General features: G+C 40.0%; 1 protein-coding gene across 6 annotated transcripts in view; it reads left to right on the top strand.

The window, feature by feature from the left end:
* MAPK11 (mitogen-activated protein kinase 11) overlaps positions 1-7,071 on the top strand; it is a 50,640-nt gene extending 43,569 nt beyond the window's left edge. For 5 of the 6 annotated variants that reach the window (XM_054022570.1, XM_054022579.1, XM_054022559.1 and 2 more), the window contains one exon: positions 5,522-6,195. In XM_054022570.1, the coding sequence (XP_053878545.1) occupies positions 5,522-5,595 (74 nt within the window). In that variant the 3' untranslated portion in view covers positions 5,596-6,195. Of the gene's footprint in view, positions 1-5,521; positions 6,196-6,470 lie in introns of those variants that run through there. The other variant, XR_008444386.1, reaches the window with a different exon arrangement.
* Positions 7,072-27,449: the final 20,378 nt, after the last annotated feature.

The following is a 27,449-nucleotide window of genomic DNA, read 5'->3' as shown; positions in this document are numbered from 1 at the left end:
AAACTTGTACTTAAAAGATTATTTCTGTTCCATTTAAGAGGAATCAATTTTTCTTTTTCCTTAAACATTATTTGTATTATGCCAATATTGTGGTTTAAATTGAACACTCTGATTACACCTTTGTAAACTAGCTATTGGTATTTTTAATTTGAAGGGACTCTTTGAATGGCTACATAGTCGGACGTGAGCTCCTCTTAAACTATGAATCGGAGAATCATTGCTTACATCACTGAAAAAGCAACGTTACCTAGATCTTCAGTAAAGCTTCAGTTTTAACTTATAGGCTACATCTACATTACAGCACTTACAGTAGCACAGCTGCACCGTTGTAGTGCTTGTGATGGAGACGCTGTAAGCTAAGAGCTCGCCTGTCAGCTTAACTCCTGACTCCGCAAGAGGCAGTAGCTGTATTGGCAGGAGAAACTCTCCCACTGACATAGCGCTGTCTACACTAGCGCTTGGGTCGGTGTCAATTACGTCCCTCAGGGGTGTGGATTATTCACACTCCTGAGCGACATAAGTTATACCTAAGTAACCTGTATATAAGGGGAGAGTTTGGCCATTGGTTAGCCAAACGGTTCCTTGACTGATTATTGTCTTCTTTTAAGAAACGAAAAGTTAGAGACAAGTGCCGTGGGCATGTGCTTTTGTTAAACCATGTTTTCCTTGATGAGGGTAGAAGGGTTGTCCATTGAAATGCTGATTTACTACCTAAACAAAAAAGACAGGGACAGGGATTTTTTAATTTTTCACACAGCTGCTTAGCTCAGTTTGTGAATCTAGTTTCAGTTTGTAAGATTTTTATGCATGTCTCTCCTCTAGCTTTTATGGAATTAACTCCTGTCCCCATCAATGGAAGAATTATACTGTATTAAAGAATCTAATATGTGTGAGACATCTCTATTCCATTTGTGAGGAACTTCGTAGGAAAATTCAAACAATGAGGGGCAGAACGCGCATTATTCCTTTTTTAGTCTGTTATTAAAAATATGTTTTAATATGAATTTTTTATTGGTTTGTAAGGAAAAAACTACGTTCCATTTAAGCACGTTGACAGAGTAGTACAGTGTACTTCATTTAGTTTAGGGTCATTGAAAGGGAGATGTGGGAGGTATAACAATATACCATCCGTTGTTGGTTGTAAGTGGTCTCAGGAATAAATGAAACCGCTAATCTCACATTTTGTAAAAAGTTCTATGAAGGATCTGTTTTCTGAGACATGAATCCTGCAACATGTAAAAACAGCATGTCGCTTTAACATTTGTGTATTAATACATTTTGAACATTCTGTATTGCATGGGCCTTTTAGAATCAAAAGCCTTAAATATTGAATTATTTACCTTGTATCACTTGATTGCAGGAGTTACAGTGGAATGGATGGTATTTTTATATCTTAAGCTTTTCACATGCTTTTACTCACAATATTTGTTTGCCCTAAATCTTTCCTGCCTATTTTTATTTTGTTGAGGATTTTTTTATATCTGACATTTTTCATATTTTGGTATTTATAGTCCCATGTGAGCAGTAATAAAGGACAGATTAGCAAACACAGTATTTACTATATTCCCTAACCAAAAGCATTGGTAAGGTAGAGTTAAGACTGTAAATCAGCCATTAATTGATAATGTTTTAATAATATGGTGATTTCAAATCAGGGATGTTTTGGGGTGGGTTGAGAGTCTGGAATTTTGAATGTTTTAGTTATTGAAAAACAAAACAAAAAAATCCAACACCTAACTGCCAAAAAGAATACTCCTGTTGAGGTACCCAAAACAACCTTAACTCTGCCCCCTTATCCTACTTCTCCTGCCAGTGAGAGAACCCCACTAGCTGCAACAATAATGAAATTAAGAGCCTGATCCCTTTTTACTTACACTAATCAGTGGAAATCAAGAGTAACTCAACTGAAGTCAGTGAAATAACACCTGTGTGAAGACAGCTAGGCTTGGTCATTCCTGTTTCACATATGAATTATTCTTAGAATTGGTTAGAAACATTTTGAATTTCAAAATTTTTTGACAAAAGATAACTTTGTCTGGGAAAATCCTTTTATCTGCAAGCAGCTCCAATTATTATGCAATGATATTTTAGTTTTGGGTGATATAACCCGCTGCTACCCTTCTAATCTAGATCAGGGATGGCATCTCAGACGTCCTTTGGGAGTGCATGAAGGGTCATATGGTTTTTGGTCAATATGTTCAGGATCAGGCAGTCCTAAGAGATTTTGAGAGGATGTACAAAAAGTACCCTGGGAGTTCCTGTTCCCCAAAATTCACACAATCCTCCCTATTAATACTTGTCTCCCCACTGCCACCTCCCAGTCCAATTCAGTCAGTTAGCAATTTTCCCCCAAGAGGCTAAAGCTTTTCAACCAAAATTTGTGACCAGACTGGAACAAAAATATTGTACTTTGCTTAACAACATGTTAGTCACTTTAGAAGAACTGTCACTTAACGATTCAACTTTTAAAGTGTACACCGCCTTAATATTCATCAACTCATATAGTATCTACAGAGATTCTTTATTTGGGGGGATTATTCCATTGCTTTGATACATGCTATACAAATTCGGGGAATAGTCTTCAAAGAAAAGTTAACAAAATCAGCAAAGACAGAAAATTGCCAAGTGCTTAGGTGTCTGGCTTCCTTTATTCAACTCTCAGGTGAGAGATTCTCTGGTGGATAAGCCTGAGCATATGTGTAATTTTATTTAATGAAAGCCATCTTGATAGTAGAAAAGTCCTACTATCTCCATGTAGTCAACAGAGCAGGACACATGAAATGGATGACAATAGAAGAATCCTTCTAGGAAGACCCACAAAACAAATAAGAACATTTCAGTCTAAATTTTTGAAGTTGGGTGCTTAAAGTTAAGTCCATATTTATTCACCTGAATGAAGGTGGCCTGATTTTCACCGTCCATCAACACCAGTGCCAGTTCAGCAGCTCTGCAAATCAGGTTAGTCTGTCTTTTAGGTGCCTAAGTAGGTAGTCAATCAGGTGGCTGACTTTCAAAATCTGGCTTTTATGTTTATAGTGACTCAACTCTCAGCAGGCAACTAAAATTCATATTCAAGTGGAGTCAAGTTTGTTGGACTCAGCATTTCACTAGGCAGTAGAAAACTGATTTTCATCCAAACAATATACCAAGGGAAACAGGGTTGATTTTTCTTCTTTTGATTCAATTCTGTAAAGTTAACAATCTATTTTTATTTTATATTCTGAATTAAAAATAAAAGGAAACACGTAGCATTAATTCAAGTGCTTACCCAAATATCTTTATACAAATAGTCTAAAGTGTTAACACTTCTTCTGAGAAAATAGAATAAACCAATTCTGGATTTCTAGATCAAATTGTTTGTGAAAGATATGGCAAAAAAAAAGGGCAAAGATAGATTTAAAAAAAAAAAAGCACTGTACTGATTTTCCAGCCTGTTTCAAGAATGCCTTCATGATTTCCTCTAAACATTCCAAAGTGAATTTTCCTTGGCACAGGATACCACAAGAGAAATTTCAGAATAATAGATTTAGGTTAGATGAAAGTAGAGAAGTGATCATAACTGGGACTTTAATAGAAACCAACCCATAGTGTTAACTGTAGAGAGACTGTGTCCTCTCATTAATCCATACGAACTCCAGGCTCATGTACATCTCCACAGTGACAGCATTTCATGATGGAAACAAATAATCTCTCTTTCCATTAATAATATGATCCTGAATATTTCCTGCAAGCAGAAATTTCTACAAATTTTATTATGACAATTAATATTTATTACTGTTTCTCAAGCACAGTAAGTGCTACATTGAAATAGGGAGACCCTGAAGGCCTCATTTACATAAAGGATTTCTCTGAGTTGTTAATGGAATATTGGCCTAATTTCAAAAGAAATTGATAGCGCATTTCTCCCTATTTTTTATCCTTCAAACTTAAAAGTCCCTAAGTGGTTGATCCTGAGCGGGGAACCGAGCACCTGAAGTTAATGGGGATTACAAGTGCTTGGCATCTCTTAGGGTATGTCCTAAGAGCTTCCTAAGTCTCCATGACATATTGCTGAGGTTTGCAGCCAGGAAATTCCTGGCTGTTAAATCAGTTAGAAAATATCTCAAAATGCAACGGCCTGGAACACACCATTTGGAGTTGAATGCATTATGCAGTACGTTTCCTTAGCTGCTGCAGCACTTCCCCTCATTTTGGCACAACATCTGCAGTAGTACTCTCAGTAGAATAGATGGCGTGAGAATAGAATAAGCAGCTTAATAATCACAAAAGCATCACATACACAATGTACGGTATTCATTTCTTTACCGTCTCCGACACCAGCTTTTGAAGAAATTAAGGCCTTCACCCTGGGTTGCATCTGAGCAAGGCTCAGTGGCTCTAGGCTGCTCTTTTTTATACCGGGCTGTCTTAGGCTCAGAGGGGCCATTCTAGGAGCTAGGGATCAATCACTGGGACATAGAGACAGCCCAACTATTTTAAAGAATGCCATACATGCTTACTGCACATGTGCGTGCACTCGCGCTCTCTCTCTCTCACTGCCCCAGTACATGGATCTTTTTACTAAACCAGTTCACATGAGCAGGTTGATCAGCTCTAAACACTGGCCAGTGAGCAAAGGCTTGTTCCTGCGCCAATGTGAAGTATGTTATTTACTTCAGTGTGGAGAGGAATAGGCCCTTAAAGTCTCTTTCCAGCTTGAGGAAAAAGGTGCATTTAATAAAAAGGAGCCATAATTGTGATCTTTGTTTTTTCTCCTGTCAGTTAAAAGACATAACTTGCTCCTCGTTGAAGGGAGATTGCTGTCATCATGGAGAGCAAAGGGTTGGGCAGAAGGCAGGGCAAAATAGCAATGCATAGTACCACTGTGGGCGAGTCTTGGGGTAAGCAGGCTTGAGAGCTAACATGCTGTACAGCAAACGAATATCCTGTGAGAAAACCTTAAATCGACATACATTACAGCACAACCCTCAAAGAACAAAGCGTAACTGCAGAGGTTCAAGTGTTTCATTTATGTTTGAATGCAATGGATTGAGAAATGGATGAAGAACACTTTTCTGCAGCTAAAGAAATGTGATGGCAAAATGTACATTAAAATAAACATGTTTGGACTTTTCTAAAAGGTTGCATGTTATATTATATTTTGTCTTTCATTAAGCCATTCTGGCAGCTCTTTGGCAGTATACTCTGCATTTCCTTTTCAGGGCTAGTGTGTTTTAGTAGACAACTGCTGGACATAAATATGTCATAAAATAATATCTTAGAGCATGATTCGCAGTCTATTGAAGCCAATGGAAAGACTCCCACTGACTTCAGCAGGCTTTTGATTAAGTCCTTAGTAAGGTTAGAAATACAAATCATTTCACTGTACCTGTGTTCTGTTTTGCCTTGAATATTTTTTTTTTAAATCAATATTGTATGATGCCTGTCAGCTACTTTAGGCCAAAGGTCTACATGCAGTCACTACTTAAATGCGATGTATTTCAGACAGTTCACACCTATTTTTCTTTTTTGTCCCCTCCAGAGATTACGTATGAAGAAATGATTAGCTTTAAACCACCTGATTTAAAAATGGATAGCCTGGAAATAGAACAGTAAATACAACCAGCTGTGTTTTGCCATGCTGCACTATCAAGACTGTTGAAAACATAGCATTACAATTTAACCTATATTCCCAAGAGTAGATTTCACTATCCAAAGATGTTGGAGAAGGAATGGAAGAGCAGGTAAATGATACTGAAGTCAGATGTTTTTTGCCTTGTACTATGAATGTAATCACAGAACATAAAAGGCGATAAAGAACTGCTTCATTCTGACAAAATGATGCACTGAGTTCTGTTTTGCTGGATTTTTCTGCATGTTTCATTTTATCAGTTGTAATGCCAAAAATGAAGGTAACTTTTTTATTATTTTGAATATACTTTTTTTGAAATTGTACATTTAAAGCATGAATGTGTGCAAACATGAAAGTAGACGTCCATACTCGCAACCAGTTGTTTCCTGGCATTACCCTAATTTTATCTGTTTTTTGTTTTTTATTTATAGCTAGTGCCTTTACGAAAAAGAGGGCATGGTAGTGAGTTAGACATAATATGCAAATGTAGTCATATCTGTGGTGGTCTTATAAACATATTGGATGTCTCTTGAGTGGTTTAACACCAGTTGGAAATCAATTAATAAATCTTTGTCATGTTGCCATTTAAAGTGTCTGTTCTCATTATTTTCCGTATAGTCTTTAAAACTGCAGAGGATAAGTTTTTGAGAGCAGTGTTTCTGTGTTATGCTACTATAGACTGTGTCATCAGCGAAGATTTAGTGAATTTGCACAGATTACAAGAATTCCTGCCACAGACACTTTGTGGAATTTCTCTAGTTTTCCAGAAATCTCACCAAAGATACCACAGATTGTAATGTAGGGATAATGTGTTCATTCATTGAACTCAACATCTCCCTACTCTCTTCTTTTCCTTCAGTCAATCCATGAGAGGCCAACGTAATAATTGAGATGAAAAAACAAAGCAGGGATAAGACTTAAGAAGAGTCTGGACATTTGTGAAAAGCAAAATATCATAATCTCATTGGAATTGCATTTTAAGCAGTATTTTAAAAGGCCCAATGTCTCTGAAGAGTTAGACGAACTAAATTTAAAGCTAATTCATAGCAGGATATAGCCGATGCCAAGATGTCTTAAAGAATTAACCCTATAATCTCATTTATCCCTGGAAGTGTAACCATGATAAAGGAACATTATTATTAACATCTTTTGGTCTGAGATCCTCTGGTTAATATATGGCCATATTTGTCTCATTCTTTAGTGATTCACAATTGCAAAACCAGTAGATGCTGTCCATTTTTTGTGTAATTTGTCATGCCATGTCTCATTATGTCAGTGTCTCATTTCGGGGGGTTGCTTGTTTTCATATTAATGTTGTTACTTTGTTTTGCTGTGATGACTTTGTCATTAGTTTGGCTTGTACAGCTATTCTATCAGCTGATGAATTTGAACACATTTGTTTACTTTCTCTGTATTTTTGCTGTTTGATCTTGTTTCTTAATAAACAACTACAAAAAAAGGCAAAAGGAAATTTTTTTTCCATAGCACTTGACTACTGTCGATGACTGAATTAACCTAAATTAAAATATGTGAACACTGTACAGACGCAGGAGGTAATAATTCTAGGAAGGGAAAATAAGTATTCACTTCATGATAAATATTCAGATGCAGCAATATCGTCTTATTTGTGAGAACTTGTTTTCTTTAAAACTTTACTAATTAATGAACAAATCTAGTGCTTATGTTAAGCCAATTGAGAATCAGTAGAACCTGACCATGGGAATAATTTGTCGTCTTGATTTTTTTCGTTTGAAAATTGCTGTATATAAGGCCTCATACAAAGGCAATGGGAGTCTTTCTGTTGACTTCAGCAGACTTTGAATCAGGCCCATAGTGGCCACTGAGTGATTGCTTATGATTTCACATTGATTAAATCAGTCAGATTTCCTGGGAATTTTGTGTAATCCACCCCAAATGACTTCCCTGACTGTATAATGAAATATCATGATCAGTTCATCTCCAGAAATAGAAATTTAATGTAATTGATCTACTTTTTCTCTTAGCAAGTATTTTAATGTTGAGTCGCAGCCTGCTGTGCAGCTACTTTAACACCTAAGAGCCACAAATAGTAAGGTTTGTGAACAGAAGAAGAAAAGAACAGCCATACTGGGTCAGTCCAAAGGTCCATCTAGCCAGTATCCTGTTTTCAGACAGTGGCCAAAGCCAGGTGCCCCAGAGGGAATGAACAGAACAGGTAATCATCAAGTGATCCATCCCCTGTCGCCCATTCCCAGGTTCTGGCAAACAGAGGCTTTTAGGGACACCATCTCTGCCCATCCTGGCTAATAGCCATTGATGAACCTATCCTCCATGAACTTATCTAGTTCATTTTTGAACCCTGTTATAATCTTGGCCTTCACAACATCCTCTGGCAAGGAGTTCCAAAAGTTGACTATGCGTTGTGTGAAGAAATACTTTTGTTTATTTTAAACCTGCTGCCTATTAATTTCATTGGGTGACCCCAAGTTCTTGTGTTATGAGAAGGAGTAAATAACACTTCCTTATTCACTTTCTCCACAACAGTTATGATTTTATAGACCTCTATCATATCCCCCCTTAGACATCTCTAATACTTAGAGATTTGCTTAAACCTTGAAGCACAAGGTTTAATATCCCTTTCAAAATTTGTTATTAATTATGAAAACTCTGGATCTTCTTGATATCCATATAAATATCCACTCCAAGAGAGATGGATTGATTAACTCCGTTTTGCACTCAAAAAAGTTGTCTGTCTTCCATAGGATGGGTTTAAAGCTACATTAACACACACACATCACAGAATCATAGAAATGTAAGGTTGGAAAGAACCTTAAGAAGTCATCAAGTCCAGTCCGTCTTGTTGAGGCAGAACCAAATAACCTCCACTAATAGGGATTCCACAACCCCCTTTGAATGCCTATTCTAGAATTTAACTAACCTTGTCATTAGAAAGTTTTTCCTAATATCTAACTTAAATCTCCCTTGCTACAGATTAAACACGTTACTTCTTGTCCTACCTTCAGTGGATACAGAGAACAATTGATCACATTCTTCTTTGTAACAGCTTTTAATGTATTAGAAGATTATCTGGTCGCCTCTCAGGCTTCTTTTCTCAAGTTCTCAATCCCAGTGTTTTTAATCTTTCCTCATAGGTCAGGTTTTCAAAACCTTTTATCATTTTTGTTGCTTCTCTGAACTTTCTCTAGTTTGTCCACATCTTTCCGAAAGTGTGATGCCCAGAATTGGACACAGAACTCCAGCTGAGGCCTCACCTGTGCTAAGTAGAGCAGGGCAGTTACCTCCTGGATCTGACCTATGACATTCCTGTTTATGTACCCCAGGATGATATTAGCCTTTTTTGCAACTGTCACATTGTTCACTCATTCACTTTGTGATCCATTATAACCCCAGATCTTTTTCAGCAGTACTCAGTAAACAGCTCACGGTGTGAAGTGGGAGTGCTGAAGTCCCAGAGGTCCAGTCTAAGGAGGCGATGAAGCCACGTGGCTTACCCTGGAGGAAGAGTGAGGCCCCCTAGAGGGTCTGGCACACTGAAGGGATTCCTTCTAGAGACTGTTTCAAAGTTGGGGGTATAGCACCAATCCTGTAGATTTGTGACATTAGCATGCTAGCTCAAGCAGAGCTAGCACATGTCCGTCTAGCCACTCTAGGAATTACGTCTCCAAGCTGTTGTGTATGCATACCCTAAGTATAGGCTAATATGAGCTCAGTTATTTCTACTGACATATAATCACAAGCCATAAAATGTCATTATCTCACCTGAATGCCTAAGGGTATTTTTTATGGATTCACTTAAATCCCAATAATCAAAATATTTTCCAGTTTTAGGTCAGAGATTCTCCTATGCTATGGTAATGTGATAAGTTTGTCAACTTACACTGGCAGGACAGTGTAATTGAAAGGGAGTTACCCCCTTGAAGTGAATATGTGGAAAGTGTATTGCTAGCAATGCTTATCATTTGAATGCAGGTGAAGAAATTATTTGTCAGCCCTGCCAAAATAGACTGTTTTAATGTAGGTAAGCATTTTAGGAGCAAGTCTCTTCATGCCAATAGACCTACAAGGCAGATTGTATTTAACAAAAAAAAACCACATGTAAACTGGTGAAGATTTGGTTTGGTTTGGGACTTTCACTTAAAAACTTTATTTTATGAGGAAATTGCTTGTTTGGCTCAAGTTACATTAATAGAATTTGCAGTAGTGGAGTCTGTTAAGAGTATGTATGTTCTTTAAGATCCTGACATTTTGCTTAGTCAGGTTATTGCAACCAAATTTTAATATGTTCTTTGTACATAGTGTGTGTATTTTTATAAAGAATTTCATATTCCTAGATTTTAAGGCCAGAAAAAACAATCGTAATAATCTAATTTGACCTGCTGTATAACACAGGCCATAGGACTTCCCTAAGAATTCTTGCTTCAAGTCCAGTATCTCTGGTTGAACTAGAGATTTTGTTTTTTAGAAAATCATCCAATCTTGATTTTAAAATTTCCAATGATGGAGAATCCACCACAACCATTGGAATAATTTACCAAGGATTAATTATCTTCACTGTTAAAAATTCGCACCCTATTTCCAATGTGAATTTGAATATCTTCAATTTTCAGTGAATGGATCTTGCTATACCTATGCCTGGTAGACTGAAGAGCCCTCCATTATCAAATTTCTAACTCTAATCCATTTTAAATGCAATGCCAATTAATAAAGCTTTTCTTGAAAGTCTTGTACATAGCACTTGACTATTGTGCCATATGCATTAGCAGCCCAGTATACATTTCTTCTAATATTTTGATACTTTGGAGCTATCCACCTGACTGGCCCTAGAAGGACCATAGTAGAGCATAAACCCCCAAGCCCCAAGAGTTGTAAATAAATCTGAAATTCATGTACCATACCCAAAGCAAAAGTACACATTAACTAGAGAAATTGCTAAATTACAGGCATACTAGTAGGAAGTAAAGTTGTGGAGACTGATGAGGAAAAGCATATCATTGTATTGTATTTTGTACCATAATCCTCAGAGTGCTCTCCTCACAGGAGAATGTAGAAAAAGGTTAAATATCAGAAGAAATGTACGTGGCTGCTGATGCATTTTAGAATTTATAGCAGAACAGAAATCAAAGTGGGGAAACTACATTCCATAAAACTGTAAAATATGAAAAGTGCATTATGCACCTGTGGGTCAGAGGTCCAATTACTTGATAAAATAGTTTTTAAAATCTTCTTATGGATTCATAGATTCCAAGGCCAGAAGGGACCACTGTGACCCTCTTGTGTGATCTCCTGTATAGCACAGGCCATAGAACTTCCCCCAAATAATTCCCAAAGCATATCTGTTAGACAAACATCCAATCTTGATTTTAAAATAGTCAGTGATGGAGAATCCAACATGACCTTTGGTAAGTTGTTCCACTGGTTAATGACTCTCACTGTTAAAAGTTTACGTCTTATTTCCAGTCTGAATTTGTCTAGTTTTAACTTCCAGCCATTGGATGGTTTTATACCATTATCAAATGTTTTTCCCCATGTACGTACTTATAAACTGTAATCAAGTCACTTCTTAACCTTCTCTTTGTTAAACTAAATAGATTGAGCTCTTTGACTCTATCATTCTAAGGTATGTTTGCTAATCCTTTAATCATTCTCGTAGCTTTTCTGAGTCCTCTCCAATTTATCAACATCCTTTTTGAATTGTGGACACCAGAACTGGACAGGATATTCTAGCAGCGGTTGTACCAGTGGTAAAATATGTGGTAAAGTAACCTCTCTACCCCTACTCAAGATTCCTATTTATGTATCCAATGATCACATTAGGACACTTTGTGGACACAGTGTTGCAACGGCCGCTGATTATCCACCACAACCTCCAAATCTTTTTCAAAGTCAGTGCTTCCCAGTATAGAGTCCCCCATAATGTAAGTGGCCTCTCCATTTTTTTAAAAACTACTGCATGGGATTAAGGAGATGATGTGGGGGCTCAGCACTCACAGGATCAGGCTTATTCACACTTTTGAAAAAAGTTACCTTCAATTCGTTGAGTTCAGTGATCAGTTTCCACCCTCTCCTTGAAGTTGTTGAAGAGCATTCAGTGTAAAAACCACTTCCTTCCTATATATTTCTAGATCAAAAGAACACACATACTCCTCCAATTCTCAGAAGCTGCCAAAGATGACTATGAAGAAAGTACCTTCCCTTGTGGCATGTTTAGTATCAGTCAAAGATTATCTTAATATCTTTTGCAATATTAGTAATCACAGACTCCACTCATGAATCTCTGAAAAATTTGCTGGTGATACAAATACAGTAGAACCTCAGAGTTATGAACACCACAGTTATGGACTGACCAGTCAACCACACATCTCATTTGGAATAGGAAGTATGCTATCAGGCAACAGAGACAAAAAAAAAAAGAAAATATTGTACAGTACTATGTTAAACATAAACTACTAAAAAAATGAAGGGAAAGTTTAAAAAAAAAAACATTTGACAAGGTAAGGAAACTGTTTCTGTGCTTGTTTCATTTAAATTAAGATGGTTAAAAGCAGTATTTTTCTTCTGCATAGTAAAGTTTCAAAGCTGTATTAAGTCAACGTTCAGTTGTAAATTTTTGAAAGAACAACCCTAAAGCTTTGTTCAGAGTTATGAACATTTCAGAGTTATGAACAACCTCCATTTCCAAGGTGTTCATAACTCTGAGGTTCTACTGTATGCTTGGTTTTTGTTTGTATTTTTTATTTCATTCCATTCTGGAAAAGTTTTTTTTATATCTAGGCTTGTAGCGCAAAACCTGATGGCTATTCCCTGGATAAATTCTATCTTTTTTTTTAGTAGCAGCAAATCTTTCAACCTAGCCATGGTCACAGTGTCAATCTTATTAGGAATCTAAGTGCTAATTACAGCACCTCTATTTCTCTCAGCAGGGGTAGGAGTAACAGCAGTGTTTGTTGCTGCAAGGTGCTCCATGTGAACCAAGCAGCTAGCACTCATAAGCACATTGCAACTCATTAAACCTGACTCTCTCTTGAAAAAGCAGCACTTCCTAACAGAGTGGTCAAACCAGTGTAATTCATTTATGAGGCTGTAATGTTGGTTTTCAACTCAGTGTGCAATGTGCATTACTAAATGGGTTCTGTGTAAGTAGTGAAGATGAAAACGTAAGGATTTTTATGTGACTAGCATCAAGAAGGATGGAGAACTGCAGGAGTGCAGCTGCCAGTGACCTTGTTTTCTCCTGTAATGTAAAATATCCAAGTGACATTCATAAAACTGCTTATACTGTTTCCACTGAAGAGAGTGGATGCACTGGGAGGTGTCTGAATATCTAACCCATCTGATGTCCAATCTGTTGTACTGTAAGTCTCTATAACAAGCAAAACTGTTAAATTAGGCCTCAATCCCGCAAACATGCACATGCTTAATTTTACATTCATGTAGACCCACTGGCTTCAATTATTGTCAGAATAACTTGTTGGCAGGATTGGGGCTTTAGTCAGTTAGAATTCCTAGCCCTTTTAATTACAGATCTGAACTAAAGCAAAAGTGAAATGAGTGTAGTGGGCTCTACCTAGTCTCTAGTGACTATTTGAAAACTGCCCCATAATGTGGTGTAGTTGGCAGCCTGTGATCAGCAGTACCTCATTCTTTACAGTGCTTTCTAGTGGCATGCAGTAGATTAGTACTGAGCTAGTATTACCATTTATTTTATAGTAGTCCAGTCGGGATTGAGCCCCCATTGTGCTAGGCACTGTACACAGATAATATGACAGGCTCCTGGTCCAGCTTCCAGTCTAGTTAAAACAAACATGATAAATGAGTGAAATAACAACATAAGGGTACCAGGGAAGAGAGGATGAGTGGCACACTAATAAGTATGGTTGGTTGCATAAGCCAGCGATGTGCATAACTCCATAATGCCAAATAATTTATGTAAATAACACCTCAGGCTTCTACCCATCCATTTATCAGTTGGCAGTTTCATTTAGGCATTGCTGTGCATGAGGGTCCTAAGGCAGGATTTGAAAGAAGAGAGGATAGTGGATATGTGAGAGAGTTTATAGACAAGTGTGTTTATCAGTCATGACAGTTACCATACCACCCCACCCTACTGGCTTTATTTCCTCTGCTCTTCCCTCCAACAAAACTGTAGATAAACAGCTGTAGGTCAGGCATAAGCTCTCACTGTAACATCAAAACCGATTGATTTGTAAAATGCAAATTCATAAAAAGAATTCAGCTGGCTGGTGTTTATTCCATTTCACTTAGTGTTTAAATTGTTGTTTATTTAATGACAAAAACTGTACTCAGCGCTTTACATAACAAATCTGAATGCAAGGACCTAACCATGAAGTCACAATAATAGCAAAAACAAAACACTGGGCAGCAGTTCAGACATGAAGGTTATGAAGACAACAGTGAAGAGAACAGCATAAAATGGATTTTTCAGCAGAAAAAATGATTTTTGTTTAGTTTTTTAAATAAGGAGAAATAGTGAATGAAATAATTCTATTTCCTTCAGACAAACTAAGGTCTACTGATTAAAAAAAACTATGCCTTTTTAAAAAAAAAAAGTAGACTAAAAGGAGTATTATGAACGTGCCTAATTAAGAAAGCTGTTTTAAGAAACAAATCAATTTACACCTAGGAAATACCCTTTAATGATGCAGCAAGACAGAGCCTTATTTTATATTTATTGAACTGTTTTTATCACAAAACATAAGAATATGGGCAATAGAACTACAGCCTGCAAAGGCAATGTTAATAAATCTCATCATTAAAAGCATGTAACTAAGTAGACAAAATCATGTGCACCTTTAATTTGTTCTGACTGGAAATATACATAATCTATCATTTAAGCAGCTGGGCTGGGAGGGGTTTGCTTTTCCTATTGAGTTTGAATCACCTCATTTCCACTGGCAGAACTCATGCTGCCGGTTGCCTCAATTGAGGGTGCAGTACAGTAAAATTCCTGCAAACACCCCATATCCTCTCTCTTTCACTCACACATGCTCTCCTCCCCCCCTCCCAGGGTCCAGAATTGACAGGTTAGCACACAAAGTGGGTAAGGATGTCCCAGGTGTGGGTGTGGCTGGGAAATGTACTGATTCAGCACCTCTCTGAGGCAGCCTGTGCTGGTGGGGCTACTACTGAGTCCTTACCAGAATTTATAGCTATCTTCCCCAGCAGAACCCCACAAGGAGAGCTGAGTTAATCTCCCTGCTGCAATCCTGTAGGGCCAGGGCTGAGCCTTCCTCTGGCACAGCTTGTCCCTATGGGTGCAATAGGGTGCAAGCTAAATGATCAGCACCTGGGATAGGGGGCGGCGTATAAGAGCACCTGTACCTATCCCACGTCCTAGTCTTCTCTTGTGCCTTAGCACTGCTGGCAACCTTCCAGCAAGCTGTGGTCTGGCCCTTTTAAAAATAAATACATTTTTTGACAATAACCACCTATTGCCCATTTGCAAACCTTCCCTTTCTGGAGAAGGGCATTGAGAAGGTTGTGATGTTCACATAGTTAATATATTACTTTTTAGAATTGGAAATGCCCCCATCTTACTATTGACAGGCCTTGTTTTTGGACTGTATTTAGAGCCTTTCAAACAGCATGTGTGACTCGTACTTACCATGCAAACCTTATTTCATGGTTACATCCTTCTCTGCCTTTGGCATAGATGTTTGTTTTATCTACTTATTGTGGCTTGTCATTATACAATCACGGGTATGTCTACACCACAGGCAGTGGTGTGATTGCCGCATGTGTAGACAGAGCCTAGCTAGCACAACAGCAGCAATGAAACCACAGCTGCATAGGCTTCAGTGCATGCCACCTGCTGAATAAGTACCCAGGGCTCTGGGCAAACTTTTACAATCTGTGCTGACACCCATGTTACCATGGCTTTGCTGCTATGGTAGTCACACTAGCTAAATCAAAGCTAGCTTGGGTATGTCTACACATGCTGCAATCACACCTCCAGTTAGACTGTAGATATGCCCCAAGATTATAAATTTTAGGGGTAGGGGCTGTTTTTTTGCTTCACATTTATACAACATGTAGGGTCATGGGGACCTGACAGCTACAACGACTGTAATGCAAATGATTAAATAATGTGCCAATGCCAGCCACAGCTAAGATCACTCTTTTATTTATTTATTTATTTATTTTTAGCCTCAATCAATCTAGCTTAGGACTGGGCTAGGATATATCAGTAACAATAGTCTCAGTGATAGATATCCTTTAACCAGAAGACAATGTCAGACATCCATGTTGATACTATTCGATGTGCCAGCAGCTGCATACTGTTGATTGCAAGTGCTGAGACTTGACTGTAGGACCTGGCAGAGGTAGACATAATGTATGTTAGTGTCTCTACTCATTCCTTTCTCAGATATTACAGCAAATACTCTCCCTCACCAAGTCTCATAGTAGTAATTCCTAGTCCTTTCAGGGAAGGCTATTTGCTCTTGTGATGAGCTTGTTCTGTATGTCCATGTCCCCTTCTTATTGGGAAAAGCCTGTTTTGCATTTGATCTGTCCTGTCATTGCACCCAGATGCAACAATATTGGGCATATTATCATTATTTGTAATAGTAACTTAGACAAAAGGGGAAAAGAGCAAGAATTAGCCTTAGGTGTTTGGGAAGGTCTCTACTAGAAAGAGTCAGCCTTTGCTCTATAATCCTCTGAGCTGCTGGCAAGTGAAAGTTTTGTCCTGCTGCTGGTTCAGTTCATCCCACACTGTCAAATCAACCACATCTCTCTCTCCCCCTGAATGACCCCCCCCCCCCAAAAAAAGTTTCTGATGGCATTATTTTGCTAGAGCCTGGAATGGGAAAAAGGGCAATCAGGGCTGGGATGTATTGTGGAGGGGCTCACACTCACTATAAAATCAGACACAAGCATATATTTGCTCTAGGTATGCTTGATGTATATAATAGATTGACTGAAAATTGAATAGGAAGCAAATTTACTTCAGCCACCCAATGACAGCCTACCTCTAACCATGCCAGGTTTCATTGTAGCCAGCTCATCCCCTAAAAGTTACCATCTTCTGTTAGTATATTAATTTTAGTAAAGCAATCCTACTGGAGTCCTGGCTTTTTTTTAAAAAAATCTATATTGTTAATCTAACACTACACACACAGATTGTACTACAGTATCTGCCAAACAGGAGTGCAAGTAGGGTGGTACACTCCAGTACACCGTACCAGCAAGAGATTTTTAGCGGGTACGGGGTACCGGAAAGACTTGGGGTGAGGCTACACTCTGCTCCTTAAAGGAGCAGAATGGGGCTAGGGAGGGCATTCATTCTTTAAATGGTTTTAACAGCACAATACATATGCTAACAAACTTAAACAAAGCCTTTAAGTTTGTTGGCATATGTATTGTGCTGTTACCTTGGTCAGTTCTCAAGAGGGGTGGGGTGGGGATACGACAGAAGGTGTTTAAACAGTGTTTTTTATTCTGTTTCTCCCCATTGGTCTGAATTATCCATGACATCCATACTGCATCACATCAAGTCCAAATCATTAGAGAAATACCTCTGCTTGCACTGACCAGAGGATGTTTGTATTCTGATGTCAGCCCAGTTCTGTAGCCTTACAGGAATCAGGTGTTGTCCCCAGTGTACATAGAATTCTTCTTTGCAGCCGAAATAGTCTAACATGCATTTTGTTAACTGGAATTGGAGCAGCAAAACAAAGAAAACAAATGCCTCATTTTCCAGCTTTGTGGGTGAGAGAACTATAAGTGAAGATTATGATGCCGGACACTGATGGCTTTAAACCATCTGCCTCAAGAATCTGCCAAGAACTTTGCTGAAAAATATGTTCCTCATCTGACCAATGACACTAAGACTTATCACATATCTGCCCACCTTTATTCGAATGAAGCTCCTTCTGACCTGACAGCTCAGGCATTGGCAGTTTCATCCAGAACAATTTACAATTTGGAACCTAATCCTGTAAACCCTTAATCATTTGATCAATCCCATTAAAGACAATGGGACTATTTGCATGACTATTCATAGATTCATAGATTCTAGGACTGGAAGGGACCTCGAGAGGTCATTGAGTCCAGTCCCCTGCCTGCATGGCAGGACCAAATACTGTATAGACCATCCCTGATAGACATTTATCTAACCTACTCTTAAATATCTCCAGAGATGGAGATTCCACAACCTCCCTAGGCAATTTATTCCAGTGTTTAACCACCCTGACAGTTAGGAACTTTTTCCTAATGTCCAACCTAAACCTCCCTTGCTGCAGTTAGCCCATTGCTTCTTGTTCTATCCTTAGAGGCTAAGGTGAACAAGTTTTCTCCCTCCTCCTTATGACACCCTTTTAGATACCTGAAAACTGCTATCATGTCCACTCTCAGTCTTCTCTTTTCCAAACTAAACAAACCCAATTCTTTCAGCCTTCCTTCATAGGTCATGTTCTCAAGACCTTTAATCATTCTTGTTGCTCTTCTCTGGACCCTCTCCAATTTCTCCACATCTTTCTTGAAATGCGGTGCCCAGAACTGGACACAATACTCCAGCTGAGGCCTAACCAGAGCAGAGTAGAACGGAAGAGTGACTTCTCGTGTCTTGCTCACAACACACCTGTTAATACATCCCAGAATCATGTTTGCTTTTTTTGCAACAGCATCACACACTGTTGACTCATATTTAGCTTGTGGTCCACTATAACCCCTAGATCTCTTTCTGCCGTACTCCTTCCTAGACAATCTCTTCCCATTCTGTATGTGTGAAACTGATTTTTTCTTCCTAAGTGGAGCACTTTGCATTTGTCTGTGTTAAACTTCATCCTGTTTACCTCAGACCATTTCTCCAATTTGTCCAGATCATTTTGAATTATGACCCTGTCCTCCAAAGCAGTTGCAATCCCTCCCAGTTTGGTATCATCCACAAACTTAATAAGCGTACTTTCTATGCCAATATCTAAGTCGTTAATGAAAATATTGAACAGAGCCGGTCCCAAAACAGACCCCTGTGGAACCCCACTTGTTATGCCTTTCCAGCAGGATTGGGAACCATTAATAACAACTCTGAGTATGGTTATCCAGCCAGTTATGCACCCACCTTATAGTAGCCCCATCTAAATTGTATTTGCCTAGTTTATCGATAAGAATATCATGCGAGACCATATCAAATGCCTTACTAAAGTCTAGGTATACCATATCCACAGCTTCTCCCTTATCCACAAGACCCGTTATCCTATCAAAGAAAGCTATCAGATTGGTTTGACACGATTTGTTCTTTACAAATCCATGCTGGCTATTCCCTATCACCTTACTACCTTCCAAGTGTTTGCAGATGATTTCCTTAATTACTTGCTCCATTATGTTCCCTGGCACAGAAGTTAAACTAACTGGTCTGTAGTTTCCTGGGTTGTTTTTATTTCCCTTTTTATAGATGGGCACTATATTTGCCCTTTTCCAGTCTTCTGGAATCTCTCCCGTCTCCCATGATTTTGACTATGACTATCCCCATATGATTCCCATATGACTATGGACCACTTTTGTGAACTGGTAAGAGTTTCATGAATCTGTTCCTATAAAGGAAGTTGAATCCCCCATTGAAATGCAATGTTTGGGTACAATACCATAAAGCAGTTTAGGATACAGTTCTACTTAAAATTTGTCTTTTAATAAGTCATACATATGCTGAAATGATCCTCACCCAACTCTCATATTCCATATAAATAGACTACATAGCCATACCATCAGGGGCTCGTTCACCTGCACATCTACCAATGTGATCTATGCCATCATGTGCCAGCAATGCCCCTCTGCCATGTACGTTGGCCAAACCGGACAGTCTCTACGCAAAAGAATTAATGGACACAAATCTGACATCAGGAATCAAAATACTCAAAAACCAGTGGGAGAACACTTTAACCTGTCTGGTCATTCAGTGACAGACCTGCGGGTGGCTATATTACAACAGAAAAACTTCAAAAACAGACTCCAAAGAGAGACTACAGAGCTAGAATTGATATGCAAACTAGACACAATCAACTCCGGTTTGAATAAGGACTGGGAATGGCTGAGCCATTACAAACGTTGACTATCTCCCCTTGTAAGTACTCTCACACTTCTTATCACACTGTCTGTACTCGGCTAGCTTGATTATCACTTCAAAAGTTTTTTTTTTTTTTTTTTTTTTTTTTTTTTTTTTTTTTTTCCTCTTAATTAATTGGCCTCTCAGAGTTGGTAAGACAACTCCCACCTGTTTATGCTCTCTGTATGTGTGTATATATATCTCCTCATTATATGTTCCATTCTATATGCATCCGAAGAAGTGGGCTGTAGTCCACGAAAGCTTATGCTCTAATAAATTTGTTAGTCTCTAAGGTGCCACAAGTACTCCTGTTCTTCTTTTTGCGGATACAGACTAACACGGCTGTTACTCTGAAACTTGTCATTATGCAAGGCACTGCATTTAGCCGTATGGAATGGAAATCCATCAACCTCATGAAAAAACTCGTACAGATACAGACAGACATCATCTTCCTTTCCAAATGCAAGCAGATGGACATCATACCAAAAGGACTAAAGGTAAAAAATCCATTACAATCTACATATCACACAGACTATGCTGAGAGACTGTGTCACACACTCTCAAAGAAACTGCGAAACCACCTGATCAGCATCCTATACAGCAAACAGGGAAAGATTAAGAATGAGCTCTCAGAACTGGATACTCTCATAAGAAACCAACCTTCCACACAAACTTCCTCATGGATAGACTTTACAAAAACTAGACAAGCCATTTACAAGACAAACTTTGCCTCTCTACAAAGGAAAAAGGACACTAAACTATCTAAACTGCTACATGCCACAAGCAGCCACAACAGTAGTTCCCTTAACCCACCCAGCAATATTGTTAATCTTTCCAGCTATACTCTTAGCCCAGCAGAAGAGTCTGTCCTATCTCGGGGCCTCTCCTTTTGTCCCTCCAGACCCATGAATATGATACAGTTCTGCGGTGACCTAGAATCCTACTTTCGACGTCTCCGACTCAAAGAATATTTCCAACATACCTCTGAACAGCATACTAACCCACAGAATCCTCCCTACCAGCACTACAAAAAAAAGGATTCTGCATGGACTCCTCCGGACGGTCGAAACAACAGACTGGATTTCTACATAGATTGCTTCCGTCGACGTGCAAAGGCTGAAATTGTGGAAAAGCAACATCACTTGCCACATAACCTCAGCCATGCTGAACACAACGCCATCTACAGCCTCAGAAACAACCCTGACATCATAATCAAAAAGGCTGACAAAGGAGGTGCTGTCGTCATCATGAATAAATTGGAATATGACCAGGAGGCTGCTAGACAGCTCTCTAACACCACATTCTACAGGCCATTATCCTCTGATCCCACTGAGGATTACCTAAAGAAACTACACCATCTGCTAAAAAAACTCCCTGACAAAGCACAGGAACAAATCCGTACAGACACATGCCTAGAACCCCGACCAGGGGTATTCTATTTGCTACCCAAGATCCATAAACCTGGATATCCTGGACGCCCCATCATCTCAGGCATTGGCACCCTAACATCAGGCTTGTCTGGTTATGTAGACTCTGTCCTAAGACCCTACGCTACCAGCACTCCCAGCTATCTTCGAGACACCACTGACTTCCTGAGGAAACTACAATCCATCGGTGATCTTCCAGAAAACACCATCCTGGCCACTATGGACGTAGAAGCCCTCTACACCAATATTCCACACAAAGATGGACTACAAGCTATCAGGAACAGTATCCCTGATAATGTCACAGCTAACCTGGTGGCTGAACTTTGTGATTTTGTCCTCACCCACAACTATTTCACATTTGGGGACAATATATACCTTCAAGTCAGCGGCACTGCTATGGGTACCCGCATGGCCCCACAATATGCCAACATTTTTATGGCTGACTTAGAACAACGCTTCCTTAGCTCTCGTCCCCTAACGCCCCTACTCTACTTGCGCTACATTGATGACATCTTCATCATCTGGACCCATGGAAAAGAAGCCCTTGAGGAATTTCACCATGATTTCAATAATTTCCATCCCACCATCAACCTCAGCCTAGATCAATCCACACAAGCGGTCCATTTCCTGGACACTACTGTGCTAATAAGCGATGGTCACATCAATACCACCCTATACCGGAAACCTACTGACCGCTACACTTACCTACATGCCTCCAGCTTCCATCCAGGACACACCACACGATCCATTGTCTACAGCCAAGCTCTAAGATATAACCGCATTTGCTCCAATCCCTCGGATAGAGACAAGCACCTACAAGATCTCTATCAAGCATTCTTAAAACTACAATACCCACCTGCTGAAGTGAAAAAACAGATTGACAGAGCCAGACGAGTACCCAGAAGTCACCTCCTACAAGACAGGCCCAACAAAGAAAATAACAGAACACCACTAGCTGTCACCTTCAGCCCCCAACTAAAACCTCTCCAGCGCATCATCAGAGATCTACAACCTATCCTGAAAGATGATCCTTTACTCTCACAGATCTTGGGAGACAGACCTGTCCTCGCTTACAGACAACCCCCCAACCTAAAGCAAATACTCACCAGCAACCACACATCACTGAACAAAACCACTAACCCAGGAACCTATCCTTGTAACAAACCCCGATGCCAACTCTGTCCACATATCTATTCAAGTGACATCATCATAGGACCTAATCACATCAGCCATACCATCAGGGGCTCGTTCACCTGCACATCTACCAATGTGATCTATGCCATCATGTGCCAGCAATGCCCCTCTGCCATGTACGTTGGCCAAACCGGACAGTCTCTACGCAAAAGAATTAATGGACACAAATCTGACATCAGGAATCAAAATACTCAAAAACCAGTGGGAGAACACTTTAACCTGTCTGGTCATTCAGTGACAGACCTGCGGGTGGCTATATTACAACAGAAAAACTTCAAAAACAGACTCCAAAGAGAGACTACAGAGCTAGAATTGATATGCAAACTAGACACAATCAACTCCGGTTTGAATAAGGACTGGGAATGGCTGAGCCATTACAAACGTTGACTATCTCCCCTTGTAAGTACTCTCACACTTCTTATCACACTGTCTGTACTCGGCTAGCTTGATTATCACTTCAAAAGTTTTTTTTTTTTTTTTTTTTTTTTTTTTTTTTCCTCTTAATTAATTGGCCTCTCAGAGTTGGTAAGACAACTCCCACCTGTTTATGCTCTCTGTATGTGTGTATATATATCTCCTCATTATATGTTCCATTCTATATGCATCCGAAGAAGTGGGCTGTAGTCCACGAAAGCTTATGCTCTAATAAATTTGTTAGTCTCTAAGGTGCCACAAGTACTCCTGTTCTTCTTTTTGCGGATACAGACTAACACGGCTGTTACTCTGAAACTCTACATATTTATGAGTAGTTAAGCATGTTGATGTTTGTATATACAAACGGGGGTGTCAGAGGAGATGGGGAGAGCATGGGGGCTAGGGGTGGGGCGGGGAGGAGTCACATGGAGTGTCATATGGGGAGGCCACATGCCCCCCCCCTTGTGTCCCTCCCATGAGTGCAGTACCAACAAGAAATGATTTCTACTTGCACCACTGCTGCCAAATATCAGAAAGTCTATAGTTTCCATGTTCATTGAAACAGTGAGTCAAGCAGGTCAGCTATCAGTAGAGAATGGCCATGGAAAAATATCTATGTAGTGAAAGGATGTCAGAGTTGTTCTGGTGTGGCTGCGAATTAATTCACAATGTGTCTCCACAAACAATTTGGAAAGCCTGTTTTTCTCCTGCGTCTGACATCTAAATCATCAGATGAAGAGAGGTGGGGCTGTTTTTCCAAACGTGCTATTTACACATGAAGAGGAATGGACCCATGGCAACTACCAAAAAGGCGAACGGAACAATCAGCTTGTCCACAGGTGGAGTTTGGGAGCCCATTTTGAGCTATCCCACAAATAGAACTCCAGTGACAGCAAGCCTGAATTATCTAACTTCAGCAACATTGCTTTGGGGTGAAGTCAGACAAAACAAAGGGTTTACCAGCTCCCCAAAGGAAAAGAATTTTAATTATATTCACACAGAGAAAATGTAGAACATTTTTAAAAGTAGGTGTTTGCTCTACGCATACCGTACCGCAGTGGTCCCCAAACTGTGGGGCATGCCCCCCTAGGGGAGGTGAGGAAGAACATTCAGGGGCACATGGCGGGGGCTAAGGCCAGCCCCCCCCCCCCGCCCAGCCCAGCTCCAGTCGCAGCTCCATGCCATCCCCAGCACACCTCCTTCCCCAGCCTCAGTTTAGCTCCACCCCAGCCAACCTCCGTCCGCAGCTGCATCTCCACTCTGCTCTGCCCCCAACCCAGCTCTGCCTTCAGCTCAAGCTCCTCTGCTGAGCCAACTGTACAGTGATGAAGGGGGTGGGGCGCAGACAGATTCCATTACTGGTAAGAGAGGGGTGCGACAAAGTTTCAGCATCATGGATGTACTAAAGAAGTACTGTCAAGGGGCTTAAACTTCATATACTTGCACTGAAATTGTTCTAAGCTGATGCAGGCACATTTTCCTGCAAATGTGCACCAGGCTGCTTGCACTGAAGGACTGTATAAGTCAAGTGTAGTTTGGGGCTTTTTTATTATTATTTTAAAATGTTGTAATTTGGAGTGTGCTCCTGGGATAAGGCTGAATAGCAGCGAGCACAATCCAGTGGTGTAGATATGCAAAGGGACTTAAAGCTCACTTTTGCACTCACTGCTCTAACTTACACCAGGGGTCAAGGGCAAATAGAAGGCCAAAAAACAACCAAAACAACTGACATAGCACAAAAGCAGCTAGTGCAACCCAGCAGCAGGAAGAGGAAGTGGCATAACAACCCCTCCATATGGCACTGAAGAATTATCCTCACACAGCAGTGGTGCCTGCTGCCCCAGGTAAGGCTTCTTATCCGTCCACACAGTTTTGCCACTGCTGGCGCAAGTGCCTTTGCAGTTTCTGCCACCTAATACTGCTATCATGTGGGTCTCTGTTTCATTGACTCCACAGAGACAATTCTCTTTCAATTTACATCCTCTTACGCCAACATAATGCCAATAACTGCAGTGGATTCATGATTTAAACTGAGATAACTAGGTGCAGAATTAAGGTTGGTTTCTCATTTTAAACCAAAATTGAAAATAAACCTTTTCTCCCTTGCCTATAACTTTTAAGTTCTTCCCTGCTCTATTGCTATTTTTACCCCAAAACACTTCAAAGAGTCAAACCCAGTTACAGGTTAGATAACACATATTATATAAAATAAAGCTGGATCGGAGATGGTGCAGTGTAAGCCCTTTGTGCATACGTTAAAGAAAAGGCTGAGATGTAGACATTCATAGTTAAAGTTCTTCGTTTGTCCTTAACTTACACCACTGTGTCAAGGTGTACCATAGTACAGACCAACCAAGCCTCTCACCTGAAGTGGTATTACCCCATATTACAGACCCATTCCCCAATAAGCCTCCAATTTTCTCCAGCCAGTTTTTGCTCCCCACTCTCCGGTTCCAGGCTCAGCTGCCACAGCAGAGACCCTATGGTGCTGCAGAAGCATCACAGCAATGGACTTCCTAGTGAAAATGATCAGACTTGGGAATTTTCCCTTAGCTTTGCACTTACAGCGTTTGCGACCCACGCAGGTAAAACCTCACTGCAACAGAAACAATTCAGTCAAACCAAAACTTGAGGACAATGGATTTTGAGCACCATCCACACTAAGTAGGACAGGTCTCAGTGAAAGCAGAAAGGAAAGTGAGTGCTTGAGACATCGAATCCTGACAACCACATTTACAACAAGACTCGGCACGTGGAATGTGCATATTTTGTATAGTATGGGAAAGCTGGCACAGGTTACATGAGAAATGAAAAAATACCATCTGAACATACCTGGTGTCAGTGACACAAGATGGGTAGGGAGTGGCAAGATGGAGTCTGATGGTGCTACAGTCTTATACTCAGGAAGAGAAACACACAAATGTGATGTAGGAATTACACTGGATAACATCACAGCAAAGACCCCGCTGGCTTGGGAGACAGCGAAGGACAGACAATAGCCAGGGCAGCAAACAAGACATGTCAAGTGTACAATAATCCAAGTATATGCACGAACAAACACAGCAAGTGACAGTGAAAATAATACATTCAAGGAGCAGGTGCAGCAAGTATCAGATGACGTGCCTAATCATGACATCAAGCTGATGATAGGCAACTTCAATGCACAAATCGGCAAAAACTTTACTGGCTGGGAAGGAATCATAACCACAGTCGTGGAAAGTATCAGAGGGGTAGCCGTGTTAGTCTGAATCTGTAAAAAGCAACAGAGGGTCCTGTGGCACCTTTAAGACTAATAGAAGTATTGGGAGCATAAGCTTTCGTGGGTAAGAACTTCACTTCTTCGCAGTAGTGGAAGGCATCTGAACCAATAATGGCAAATGGCTCTTGAATGTCTGTGGCACAAACACCCTAAAGATAGAAGGTAGTTTCTTCCAACACAAGAAGATTCACAAGCTCACATGTATCAGAGGGGTTGCCGTGTTAGTCTGGATCTGTAAAAAGCAACAAAGAGTCCTGTGGCACCTTTAAGACTAACAGATGTATTGGAGCACAAGCTTTCGTGGGTGAATGCCCACTTCGTTGGATGCAAACTCACATGGAGATCACCAGAAAATGTAACTGTCAACCAGACAGACCATGTGTGTATATCTAAGAGATGGGCATCTTCTTTGAGGCATGTCAGAGTCAGCAGAAGTCCAGATATTAGCTCAGATTATTATCTTTTAGCGGCCATGTTACATCTTAAACTCAAAAAGATCATGAAGCTGGTCAAAAGAATGTTAAAGCAACAGAGAAGTTCAAGGACAAAGAAATGCAGATCAGATTCAATTGCATTTAGCAACTATTCCAATGTTTTAAAGTACCAGGCATTGGTACTGGAAGTAGGGGTTCTGGGGGTGCAGTGGTTTCCATCATATACAAGATCTACAGTTTGGTTCAATGGCTCTAAGCTCCCCCACTATACAAATTGTTCCAGCAACCCTGGTACCAGGCTGATGAAAGCCTGGAAGACAGATGGTCAAATTGGAAGAAGATGGTACTTGAGACAGCAGAGGAAGTAGTAGGCCATCAGAGAGAGTCAAAGAACGATGCAAGGATTACATCTGGAACATGGTCAGTGACTGATGAGCTGAAAGCTCTGAAGGCAAAAATGGAACAGTGCAAGACACAGGCAGAACTCTTAGAAGAGCTTACGAGATACAGAGAAAAGGACAGAGAAATAAAGAAGAGATGCAGGGAAGATAGAAATGCCTGGGTTCAGGAGAAGGCTGCAGAGGCAGAAGAAACTGCACAGAGGGGAGATTTCAAGCAGCTCCATATAATACTGGAAGACATTTAAGGAAGAAGCAGACTGTCACAGGTAGTGCCCAGCGGAGACTCTCATGGACATGTGTTGAAAATGCATGAAGAACAAGCCAATGGAAAGAACATTTCCATTCTATACTAGACTGTCCAAAGCTGATGATCACACACAGCTTGGAGAGAAATGCCAATGCTAAGTTAGAAATAGAAGAGGGACCAATTACATCCAATTAAATTAAAGCAACCATCAAAGGTCTTAAACAGGGGAAAGATCCTGGGGTTGACAGAATTAAAGTAGAGGTAATAAAGGCTGGAGGCAAAATTCTGATTGAGCAGCTAACAAAACTCTAACGAAATATGGGTGAAGTAACAAGTGCCACAAGACTGGAAAAATGGTGCCATCATGGCATTGCCAAAAAAAGACTGATCTTACTCAGTG

The sequence above is a fragment of the Malaclemys terrapin genome, chromosome 1 (assembly GCF_027887155.1).
Source record: "Malaclemys terrapin pileata isolate rMalTer1 chromosome 1, rMalTer1.hap1, whole genome shotgun sequence".
In the NCBI taxonomy this organism is placed as follows: domain Eukaryota; kingdom Metazoa; phylum Chordata; order Testudines; family Emydidae; genus Malaclemys; species Malaclemys terrapin.
This window is presented reverse-complemented; position numbering and strand designations above follow the sequence as displayed.